This window comes from Lepidochelys kempii, chromosome 6, assembly GCF_965140265.1.
Source record: "Lepidochelys kempii isolate rLepKem1 chromosome 6, rLepKem1.hap2, whole genome shotgun sequence".
Classification (NCBI taxonomy): domain Eukaryota; kingdom Metazoa; phylum Chordata; order Testudines; family Cheloniidae; genus Lepidochelys; species Lepidochelys kempii.
The window spans coordinates 3,227,575-3,240,272 of NC_133261.1; the positions used below are offsets into that span (position 1 = coordinate 3,227,575).

The 12,698-nt window shown below is 43.5% G+C and overlaps 1 protein-coding gene across 1 annotated transcript; it reads left to right on the plus strand.

Moving 5' to 3' along the window:
• The first annotated feature begins 8,139 nt into the window (after positions 1–8,139).
• On the plus strand, positions 8,140–11,323 carry LOC140912459 (olfactory receptor 5W2-like). The gene is made up of 2 exons (XM_073346890.1): positions 8,140–8,656; positions 10,710–11,323. The coding sequence occupies exons 1-2, from the start codon at positions 8,140–8,142 to the stop codon at positions 11,321–11,323; spliced, it is 1,131 nt and encodes a 376-aa protein (XP_073202991.1).
• Positions 11,324–12,698: the final 1,375 nt, after the last annotated feature.

Genomic DNA, 12,698 nt, shown 5'->3' on the forward strand with positions numbered 1-12,698 from the left:
GCAGCAGCGCCGTAGTGTAGATGTTTTCCACATTGATGGAAGTGTTTTCCCTTCGATGTAGTAAATCCACTCCCCTGCACTCATGGCAGGACTGAGTATTATCTAGACCATCCCTGACAGGTGTTTGTCTAACCTGCTCTTAAAAATCTCCAGTAGTGGAGATTCCACAACCTTCCTTGGCAATTTATTGCAGCACTTCGCCACCATCACTGTTGGGATGTTTTTCCTAATGTCCAATCTAAACTGCCCTTGCTGCAATTAAAGTCCATTAGTTCTTGTCCTCTTGTTCCCCGCCTCCCCCATTGTTTTGCATTTTTATTCATAAACTGTGTGACGGGTTTGGTCACAGAAACCCCTTTGGGACTGCCACCTGATGTGAGTAGATTACTTCTGAGCCTGTTTCCCTGCCAGCTTGGGACTTCAGTACCTTACCTTGTTTGAGCCAGACATGCTTCCCTGCTACATACAAAGATCCAAGTCTGAACCACGTCCCCCACAAACTGCAGGCTTAACTAGAAACAGCTTAAGAAATGCTCCTGTCTCCAGCACTCAGATACCGAGCTCCCAATGGGGTTCAAACCGCAAAGAAATCCATTTACTCTGTTTAAAGCTTATAAAGGGGCAACTCATAAATTGTTTGCCCTCTATAACACTGATAGAAAGATATGCACAACTGTATGCCCCCACCCAGGTATTAATACATACTCTGGGCTAATTAATAAGTAAAACGTGATTTTACTAAATACAGAAAGTAGAATTTAAGTGGTTCCAAGTAATAATAGACAGAACAAAGTGAATTACCAAACAAAATAGAATAAAACATGCAAGTCTTAGCCTAATATATGAAAAACTAAATGCAGGTAAATCCCACACTCAGAGATGTTCCAATAAGCCTCTTTTACAGATTAGATTTCCTCCTAGTCTATGTCAAGCAATCACTCACACCTCTGTAGTTACTGTCCTTTTATCCAGTTTCTTTCAGGCACCTCCTTGGGGTGGAAGGGCTATCTAAAAGCTGAAGACAAAATGAAGGCAGTTCCCCAAGGGCTAATATAGTCTCTCTCGTGGGTGGAAATCCCTTCCCCGCTCCTATGCAGAATCCAGCTCCAAGATGGAGTTTTGCAGTCACATGGGCAACTCACATGTCCATGCATGACTCAGTTCCTACAGGCCGATGCCACATTCTCAGGAAAGCTCAGATGTGGATTGGCGTCTCTCACAGTTCATTTTTAGCTTAAGTGTTTCATGACTGGGAACTTACAGAGAATAGTCTCTTCTCAAGAAGCTGACCAACTGCTTCACTGAGGCCACTTAAAATCAAAGAAGTACATTACCAATATTCAAACTTCGAATACACAATTGATACATGCATGCAAATAGGATGAATATATCCAGTAGATCATAACCTTTGCAGAGATATGTTACATGGCATATCTCGCATAAATCATATTCCAGTTATGTCATATTGAAAGTCATAAGCATATTGTTGTAAAGCATTATGGGGTGCAACATCACACTCTGTTTCATGGACTATAACTTATGGAAAATACATAAAACTAACAAAAGAATCGGGAGGGAGATGGCCTGCTCAGAGACATTTTGTAGTAGCATCTGCAGAGATGATGCAAAGATCTTGAGTGTTAACCACCAGTTTGGGGAATATCCTCCTTTTTGAAGCCTGCCCTGATGTCGGCATTTTCAGTGAGGACTGCCCCAGGCACCTCCAAGTCACAGGAGGCAGAGAAGACAGGAGGAGGAGTTATGAGTTTCTAGAGGAAGTAGGGGCATAGTGTTTCCTGGGCAAAGATCTGGAGTGACAGACTTGGGAGTTTCTGAATACAGAGATCTCTGGCTGTTGGTTGTTTCTTTTGGTGTTCAGGGAAGCAGGACATTGTGTACATTCTTTGTAACCCCTCACCCACAGATTGTACTAAAGAGTATAGCTTACTTGGGTTGTTGCAGTTCAATGACAAGACAGCACAGAGCTTTAAGCAAGCAAGCGAGCTGCTCTGCTAACGGGCTTCTGCCTGTCAGCTTTCCACCTTCCCCTTTATTCTTTCTCTCCCCCCGCACATTACATTCTCCAACAGATAAAAGGAATACACTGGCTTTGTTTAACATTGTTATTTACCAATTTCTATCTACCGCATTCCTTGCTCTTGGGCCTTGAGCCCAGTCTTGGGAGGCTTCCCACGGTTCGCGTCATCTGGGCGAGATTCCAAGGTTCATGCCCTTGAGAAGAGCTGTGTGTGCACAGCTCCTATACAACACTCCGGGTGTGCCCTGAATGTTGCCAAGCACATGAACCTTGTATGAATCCTACATTGGGTCATCAATTTTTCCTCCTAATATAATCAACCCTACAATGTCTCACAGGTTGACACCACTTAGGAGAAGGGGGCACCAACATGCCCTGCAGAATTGATAACACTTGCCAAGCCTGTACACCCATGCAGGATAATTTCTTCTATCATAGTGAAGAAGGGAAGAGTTAACACTGGGCCTGCCAGGGATCTCCTTGAGGGGAGGTGATGACCACATTAGCCTTGTGCATCTGCAGCCATAGATGGGCCGAACCCTTGGGGGACCTCACACTTTCATGTCAATTGAACACTACTGTCAGACCGCACCACACCTTTGGTGTTACTTAGATATTTTCTAGGTTCATGGCTGTGACATACCAGGGTCCAACCCAGACTAATCAGCAGCTGTGTCACACCTACCTGAAACCTTGCAATGCCTTGCTGAAGTGGGCCACCTGGGCCACTCACAAACAACCATCTAGCATGCAAATCACACCCTGAGCATGTGTGTGTTACTGCAGCCTGGCCAGGAATACCTGGGTTACACTCAGGCTCTCACCACCCTTGGTTATACTGAAGGGTGACCCCAACACACTCCCCACTCTTCAATTTCCCTCCTGAAATGTACGTCCTGCGCTGTCCAGTCCTCTCCTGGACAATACAATCTACATTGTCCATTATTTCTTTAATAGCACTAATATGCTTGCAATTTAGCTTCTCAGACACTTCTATTTCAAGAAACTGGACTACATAAAACAATAAAACAAAGTTTATTGATAAGAAAGATCGATTTTAAGTGAGTGGAAATAATGAGGCATAGAAGTCAGAGATGGTTTCAAGAAAAATAAAGCTAGAATGCAACTTGTGCCTAAATTAACAAATGATGTGAAATTCAAAGCAAACGTTTCCTCACCGCATGTCTTCAGCAGTCTTACTGACCAAATTTCATATGTCAGGCCCCCTCCCCCAGTCCAATGGCTGCTTCCGTCATCCCTTCAGATGCAGTAAATCAATGGGCAGAGAGAGAGAGAGAGAAAGAGCACAGTGCCTTGGGATGTCTGCCCCTTCTTTTTAGAGTCTGTCATAAATATAAAGGGAAGGGTAAACCCCTTTAAAATCCCTCCTGGCCAGAGGAAAAATCCTCTCACCTGTAAAGGGTTAAGAAGCTAGGATAACCTCGCTGGCACCTGACCAAAATGACCAATGAGGAGACAAGATACTTTCAAAAGCTGGGAAGAGGGAGAACATCAAAAGGTCTGTGTCTATCTGTGTGAGGCTTTTGCTGGGGACAGAACAGGAAAGGAGTCTTAGAACTTAATAAGTAATCTAGCTAGATATGTGTTAGATTATGATTTCTTTAAATGGCTGAGAAAAGAGCTGTGCTGAATAGAATGAATATTCCTGTCTGTGTGTCTTTTTTGTAACCTAAGGTTTTCCCTAGAGGGATTCTCTGTGTTTTGAATCTAATTACCCTGTAAGGTATTTACCATCCTGATTTTACAGAGGTGATTCTTTTTTACTTTTTACTTCTATTTAAAGTCTTCTTGTAAGAAAAATGAATGCTTTTTCATTGTCCTTAAGATCCAAGGGTTTGGGTCTGTGGTCACCTATGCAAATTGGTGAGGGTTTTTTTCCAAACCTTCCCCAGGAAGTGGGGTGCAAGAGTTGGGAGGATTTTGTGGGGAAAGACGTGTCCAAACCATGTTTTCCCAGTAAGCCAGATAAACGTTTGGTGGTGGCAGGGGAAGTCTAAGGGCAAAGGGTAAAATAGTTTGTACCTTGGGGAAGTTTTAACCTAAGCTGGTAAAAGTAAGCTTGGGGGGTTTTCATGCAGGTCCCCACATCTGTACCCTAGAGTTCAGAGTGGGGAAGGAACCTTGACAGCCACATTCCCAGGAAAGCTCAGATGTGGAATAGCATCTCTCACAGTTCATTTTTACCTTAAGTGTTTCTTGATTGGGCACTTACAGAGAATAGACTTTTCTCAAGAAGCTGACCAACCGCTTCACTGAGGCTACCTAAAATCAAACAAGTACATAGCCAATATTCATAATTTCGAATACAAAATTGATACATGCACACAAATAGTATAAATATATCCAGTAGATCATAGCCTTTGCAGAGATATGTTCCATGGCATATCTTGCATAAAACATATTCCAGTTCTGTCATATTTACAGTCATAAGCATATTTCTATTAAGCATTACGGGGTGCAATGTCACACTCTGTTTCACAGACTATAACTTACAGGAAATATATAAAACTAACAAAAGAATTGGGAGGGACCTTGGTTATACTGCAGGGTGACCCCAACACACTCCCCACTCTTCGATTTCCCTCCAGAAATTTACATCCTGTGCTGCCCAGTCCTGTCCTGGACAATACAAGATACATTCTCCATTATTTCTTTAACTCACTAAGATGCCTGCAACTTAGTTTCTCAGACACTTCTATTTAAACACTCTGGGTTAGATAAAACAAAAAAACAAGGTTTGTTGACTACAAAGATAAATTTTAAGTGAGTGGAAATAAGGAGGCATAGAAGTCAGACATGGTTACAAGAAAAATAAACCCGGAATGCAACTTCTGCCTATGTTAACAAATGATGTGAAATTAAATGCTAAATTTTCCTCACCACATTACTGACCAAACTTCCTCAGTCACGATCCATCCCACAGTCCAATGGCTGCTTCCCTTGTCCCTTCAGATGCAGTGAATCTGGGGGGAGAGAGAGAGAGAGAGAGAGAGAGTGCACAGCGCCTTGGGATGTCTTCACCCTCTTTTTAGAATCCTATTCCCCCTTCAGAAACATTTCCACCTGGTTACCAGAAGACGAAATGTGTATGTAGAAGGATGTTCCATGCTGCTTTTTCCTCACCTTTTTGGGCTTCCTTTTTTCCCTTCCTGCTTGGTGACTCTGGTTACTGTTGTAAAGGAAAACGTAGGAGGCCTAAACTAATATGCCAAAAACTTTGGTCAAACTAAATGTGTATATGAAGCATAAGAAGAGAGTGAGGAAAATTCCATTAAGGGGCAATTGCAACAGCACAGCTTAAGAAATGTAACCATAACCACTAAAAGTTAAATAAATGTTAACCGCAAAGAAAACACCTGTCAATAACAAGAAAAGCTTGTTTTGCAAAACTCCGAGTAAGGCAAAGCTACAGTTAAAGCTTACACTATCTGCCAAATAAGGAAAATGCTGTTGAAGGAAGTGGGTTTGACAAATTGTGGTTTTCAGCAATATAAGGCTTCTGTATTTCTGTTCACACCAGAGCAGCTCTGGCTGACTCTCCCTGTATGTGTGTGCTTGAATAAAGGAGCCCTAGGTTTGTTCTGATCCAAACAGAATGTGTGGTTAATTTTCCACCACAATCTTGGTGCCGTGACTCGGATAGACAGCCGACCCCCAGAACCGGAGGACCGCGAGCATTTCCCCACCAGACCCAGGGCCCATCTGAAAGGTAAGAGACCTTTTGAAATCTCTATTGTGGGTTTCTGGTGGCGGACTGCTCGTAGGCTCTGGGTTCGGATGAGTTGCACGCTCTATTTGGACTTTTGCTGCTGGACATGCCTGATGCCCTTTGGGTGGGTGAGAGTCCCATCCAGGTTTGGTTTCCCTGGGAAGAGTAACAGAAGCTCCTTATGTTCACCCCTCAGACAGTGTCTCACCATACTGAGGAAATGTTCCCCTTGCACCAATTCCCGGACTTTGGTGCTTTGGGTCATGAGACCTCGGTGTCTGCACATATATGTTGGTCTCCTACAGAATGGTATAATTTACTTAAAAAATTTCCAAAAATAAGAGAGGACCCTGTTCAATTCAAAGAGGAATTGCAAATTGTTATAAACTATTATAACCCTACTTGGGCAGATTTAAAGCAGCTTCTCCGAGGGATCATGCTGAGGGAAACACTGAGTCACCTATGTGAAGAAGCTCATTGGCCCAAGCAAAATCCAGGCCATGACCAGGAAAAGTTCAATAAAATCAGATAGAAGCTGTTCGATAAAATTCTCACAGTCTGCACAAAGAAAGACGACTGGTGCAAAAAATAGCACCTGTAAAGTGAGTAAAAATAAGAATTTGAATAAAACCCAAATACTCTCACCGCCACATTAAAACTATGTTAAGGACCTTCCCGCTCCAGAACATACAGTGTGTAATCTGCCAGCAACATAGTGTTGGTAAAGCTGTCAAGGTTAGGCAGGCAGCACATCCCCTGTCCTGGGGACCTTTTGTAAATATTCAAATGGATTTTATTTAAATGTCTAAATGTTGTAATTTTAAGTATGTTAGTTTTAGTTCATGTATTTTCCAACTGGGTTGAGGCATTTCCCTATAAAAAGGCAGATACCAAAACTGTTGTAAAACTTTGTTTAAGGATTTTGTACCACAAGTTGGCATAACTGTGAGTAGCAACAGTGATAGTGGACCTAATGTTATTGAACAAATTATAAGAAGTTATGTGTAGCTTTACAAATCCAACACAATCTCCACTGCCCCCACCACCCGCAGTGTGCTGGGACAGTAAAACGTCAAAATGGGATTCTGAAAAATAAACTGGCCAAGATCTGTGCTAAAACAAATTTAAAGTGGCCAAATGCCCTTCCACTCACTGAAACCAGGAGACTGGAGCTACATAGAAGTCCATCAGCAAGGCCCCATGTTGAAAGACCCTTATCAAGTCCTATTAATAATCAACACCTCTGTGAAGTGCCAAGAATTGACTACCTGCCAATGTTTCTCACTGTAATGGCTCTCCGACTGATGATCAGTCTGTCTTTCCTTCTGGCGTTGTTGCTCCTTCTGGACAACAGGAGTGAAGGACAAGGTGAAAAGCCGGTAACCTCTCCCTTATCCACTGACAAAACTACTGTGCATTTGGACTTTGCTAGAAGAACCAAACCATTACAGGGTCATGTGCTAGTAACCTCTCCTCTGCATAATGCTAAAGCATGGCTGTTCCAAGAAAGAAGAAGGAACACTCACTCTGCTGAAACCACCAAAGTCCAGGGATTCCTGACTACAAAAGACATTAAGAATTGGACATGATGGAAAAAGACAAAGTATTGTTTATTGGCAAGGAGGGAGTTGTAGACACTTTGCTTGGGAATGTGGCACGACTTGGTATTTGGGGTTTCTCCTGGGGGCGGCAAAATGCACCATTGGGCAAGTACCCTGGGGATGGACTGTCCTCCCTAATTGGCTCCCAGACAATGGATATCCAAAACGCCTTGCTACCACAACCATTAACCCCACCATCCCTTCCTCCATTAACCTCACCACCACCCCCACAACCTACCCAAATATAGACGATACCCTATATTCAAATGAAACCCAATGGCCAAAACCTTTGCATTTCTGTGATTTTTGGAAATTTTGCTAGGATAAATTATTTTTTAAGATTCAGGACCATTCATATGAGCGAATGATTGGGTGGAGAACCGATGGGTTGGTGGAAATAGAAATATATGATATCACTACAACTGAGCCCCAAAAGTCAGAAATTAAAATTAATGGGGCCCATAGCTGGACAAAGATGATGGTCATTCCCAGAGTTTGTAGCATAATAGATAAAAAAAGGCCCTTACTGTTATTTAATCACCCAACTAGTAAATAATCAAACAAATACCCCAAAAGTTTGTTCTGCTGCTGAAAAAATTACCGGTACTGAAAATGTTCCAGTAACTGACCATTAGCCTCTGTCCTATTGTAATATACCCCATCCTAGGCCATTGAGGTGACATGTCTCAGTCTTTTTGGGAAGGTGTTTAGCCAACAAATGTGGTCTAATACTTCTCAAGGGAGAGATGTGTCAGTGTGTTGGGACACCGATGGACTGTAATTCATGCTACACTAGGGACTGTAAAATTTACACCACCTTATCTACTTTTCAGATTACCTCTATATATCCTAATTGTTCAAAAGAAGCTGCCATTCGGTTGGCACAGCAAAGCACCTGGGTTTCCACTAGAAAGAAAAGGGACTTGGTTCAACACCTGTGGGATGGTGCAAATCGCATAGCTGCAATCTGGAATATCCATAAAGGTCAGCAACATGAGGAAAAATTGGAACAGTTGGAAAAAGCCACGGGCCTTATTACTGGAGCACAACTAGCCCAGGTTCAGGCTGGTTTTAATGAATTATACCATATATCCGCCCTTAGTTCAATGACCCAAAAGCTGTTAACAGAAATGGTACTAGGTATGACCAACGCTGGAAAGGCATTGCAGTGGGATCTGGCTTGTTTGGAGGTTCAGAATTTTCTGAATGACCAGCTTATGGCCATTCAGAAGGATCTTGAACATCAGGCGTGGCCTACTGCCCTTACAAATACCTCAGGAGTTCCATGTAATCTGTGGCCGTGGAGACATACTTGGAGATTTTCTGAATGGAGATGCAGACGTTCACAGTGCTCCTTCCAAGCATACGGGCCAGTCGGAGGGGTAGGGGCTCCCACCTACTGAATCCTGCTGGGTCTGTGGGGAGGATGCATGTGCAATTGGATAATTTACTGAGACATTTGGGAACTTGAACTACCTGCTATGCCCAACCGATTTGTAGTCAGTGCTCCTGGAACAACGCCTGACATTTGGGTAGGGATTGAAAGTCAATGGACACTCTGGCAGTTCGAGCCCCCTCAACTCCAGTGTATACGAAGACTAAAACCAGGAGAAGTTGTCATTGTTCATGACAACATTTGTTGGGAGGGTATGGGAAACGGGATTACCCTGACCAGACACCTACTTTTCCAAGCTAATAATAGCCATGTGCATCTTGAAACCACCACCTTGAATGATGTACATTTTAATCTCACCACAGCCGCAGGCAATCATATCATTCATTGGCCTGTGGATAAAACTCTGCAATTCACCCTTAGGTTCCAGATACCCTTTAACTGGACCGCTTTAGTACCTGACCGATTCCAAAATTTGCTTTCAATCCTACCAGAGGTTTAGAAAATTTCCAAATTACTGGGACAAATTCACATGCTCCAAAATATATATCAAGCCAAAAAGAATGCCTTTAATACTGCCTATAGAATGTCTACTTTGTGTACCCAGACTAATGTATTGTGTTTTGTGGCTAAAGCTATACAACAATCCCAACCACATCATATTATCCCCATGGGAATGCTGTTGCTTTTACCGCTGTTTAGCATAGGGTTATGTTCTTGTTCTGTAAGAAATGTATTTATCATTGCCTATCCAGCCCTAGACCTGCCAACCTCAGCGCAAGGAAGCAGGTGGCACCCATAATTGTAAATGGAATGTGTGACACAGTTTGGGCAGAAGAACAGGAGGACGAAAAGGAGAAAATTAACAGGCTCATGGATATAGAAGTATAGGCCCAATTAGTGGTGCCAAAAAGGCACCAAAGGGGGGAATGTGAAGGAACATCTAGTAGGCCTATACTAATAGGCCAAAAACTTTGGTCAAATTAACTGTGTATATGAAGCATAAGAAGAGAGCGAGGAAAATTCCATTAAGGGGCAAATGTAACAGCACAGCTTAAGAAATGTAACCGTAACAGCTGAAAGTTAAAAAAAAATGTTAAGTGCAAAGAAAACACCTGTCAAGAACAGGAAAAGCTTGTTTTGCTAAACTCCAAGTAAAGCAAAGCTACTGGTAAAGCTTTCACTATCTGCCAAATAAGGAAAATGCTGTTGAACGAAGTGGGTTTGACAAATTGTGCTTTTCAGCAATATAAGCTTCTGTATTTCTGTTTACGCCAGAGCAGCTCTGGCTGACTCTCCCTGTATGTGTGTGCTTGAATAAAGGAGCCTCAGGTTTGTTCTGATCCAAACAGAACGTTTTCTGTTCGGATTAGTGAACAGGAGTGTTTGTGTGGGGGGCATGATTAACCTGCCTGTCACTGTATTTGCACAGTGTCTGCATTTTATCGAACACCTGGAATGACCATCGGTGAACATCTGGCTCTGTGGACTAAGCCCTTCCTGGAGCGGGTACTGATGTCCATTAAGAAACTGATCTTCATTTATCATCACTTACTTCATTACAGAGAAGCGACAGGTTTTCTGCCCACATCTCTGTAGCAGCCTTATCTCTGTTCAGAGGAGATGGAAGAGGGAAATCACTCATAGGGGACTGAGTTCATTCTCTCAGGACTGACAGATCGTCCAGAGCTGCAGGTTCCCCTGTTTCTGGTGTTCCTAGTGATTTATGGTATCACCCTGGTTGGGAATGGGGGGATGATCTTGTTAATCTGAATTGATCCCCGACTCCATACCCCCATGTACTTTTTCCTCAGGAATTTGTCTTTCTGTGATCTCAGCATTTCCTTGATAATTGCCACTAAGATGCTGCTGAATTTCTTAGCCAAGAGGAAAACATTTCTTACACTGTCTGCACTGTGCAAATGTATCTCTCTATCATTTTTGCAGACGTTGAGTGCCTCTTGCTGGCTGTGATGGCGTATGATGGTTATGTGGCCATCTGTAACCTGCTGCTCTTTACGGTCACCATGTCCAGGCAGCTTTGTAAACAGCTGGTGACTGGGGTGTACGCTGTGGGGGTGGTGGATTCAATGATATACACGTGTTGTACATTTCGGCTGTCATTCTGCAGCTCAAAGATCATCAATCATTTCTTCTGTGACGTCCTCCCACTGTTGGCCCTCTCCTGTTCTGACACCCGCGTCAATGAGATTATGATGTTTGCTTCCATGAGCTGCATTGTACTGAGCAGCCTTGTGACTGTCCTCCTCTCCTATGTCTATGTCATCTCCACCTTTCTACAGATCCGCTCTGCCAAGGGCCGCCACAAAGCCATCTCCACCTGCTCTGTCCACTTGACCTTTGTGGTCCTGTATTTTGGCACCCTCTTCTTTATGTATTTACGTCCCACCTCCAGCTATTCCATGGACAGAGACAAAGTGACCTCAGTGTTTTACACGCTATTGATCATCATGTTGAACCCCCTCATCTACAGCCTGAGGAACACGGAGGTGAAGGATGCCCTGAGGAAAGCAATGAATAGACTCCTAACCAATTCCTGAATCTGTTTAACTCTGTATTGGTTTAGTGGTGGGGAATGGATAAAGGTGAATACAATTCCCAGCCCATTATGAAGTCATTTCACAGAGCCCGTGGGAGTATTTTTCTTTATTGTATTGTTATTATTGTTAATTTGTTTCTATAATATCAAGCTCTGCAGGCTGCAACTGAGATCAGTGGAGAAAACATGGGAAGCATCACAGGGCCAGAGAGGAAGAATGATTTTATAAGCTGGTGGCTAGGGACATTCACCCAGAGGGTGAAACATTTACCTTCACATCTCAGGACATCATGTGGCAGTTCCCAAGGAGTTTCTGTGACCCAACCAGTTACAAAGAGTTTTAGGAATAAAATTAGGAATACAATTGCAAAAGAGTGTGTGTGTGTGTGTGGAGGGTGGGGGGAGGATAGCACAAGAACCCACGGACTTCAATTGCAGGAAGGGTGGTTTAGGTTGGACATTAGGAAAAACACCCCAACAGTGAGGGTGGCTATGCACTGGAATAACTTGCCTAGGAAGGTTGTGGAATCTCCACCATTGGAGATTTTTAAGAGCATTTTAGACAAACACCTGTCAGGGATGGTCGAGATAATATTCAGTTGTGCTGTGACTGCAGGGGAGTGGAATAGATGACCTCTCGAGGTCCCATCCCATCTTATGATTCTATGATTGCCCAAGAAGCCCTGCACTGGGAGGAGGGGCGACACCATCCAGAGCACTGGACAGGGCAAGGGACACGCACCTGCCAACAATTGATATTCAGCTCCACTGTAACCCCCACCACACGCACACACAGAGTGCCTAATGCACACACCAAATGAACACACACAGAAGGCGCAGTACACACACACACATAATGCCCACTGCAACTCACACACAGTGCCCACTACACACAACACACACAGTGCAAACTGCCCCCCAAACACACACACACAGCCTGACACTGAGCTCAGTCAGAATGCAGAATAATCTCTACGGGGAAGCTGGGACAGCTGCAATATTTCCAACTTGCCTGAACAAAAAAGAACCAAAGGGGATTCTGCTGCCAAGGCAGGGAGATAGGACTAGATTTCTCAAGTGGTCTTTTCCCTCGACATCTTTTCTGAGGCCTGGTTTAGGCTTAAAAAATAGATCAACAGAGCTCTATTGGACATGGCGGGAAAATTTTTCACAGCCTGTACAAGGCAGTAAGCTTGCGCTGACCCTAATTGTCATTCTTCCATTGACCTTGCTATTGCCTCTTGGGGACATGGATTAACTATATTGAAGGAAAACCCCTTCCCTCAATGTGGAAAGCATGTACACTTTGGTGCTGCTGCACACCATAGCTGAGTAATGTAATGGCCTTGGTATAGACATTCCCTGACTCGATGAGG

Bases quoted from the DNA above. Each gene is read 5' to 3' on its own strand.
- LOC140912459 (XM_073346890.1), top strand. From the start codon at position 8,140: ATGGACTGTAATTCATGCTACACTAGGGACTGTAAAATTTACACCACC. The intron at 8,657-10,709 runs GTAATCTGTGGC...TCATTTTTGCAG, and splicing joins AAATACCTCAGGAGTTCCAT to ACGTTGAGTGCCTCTTGCTG.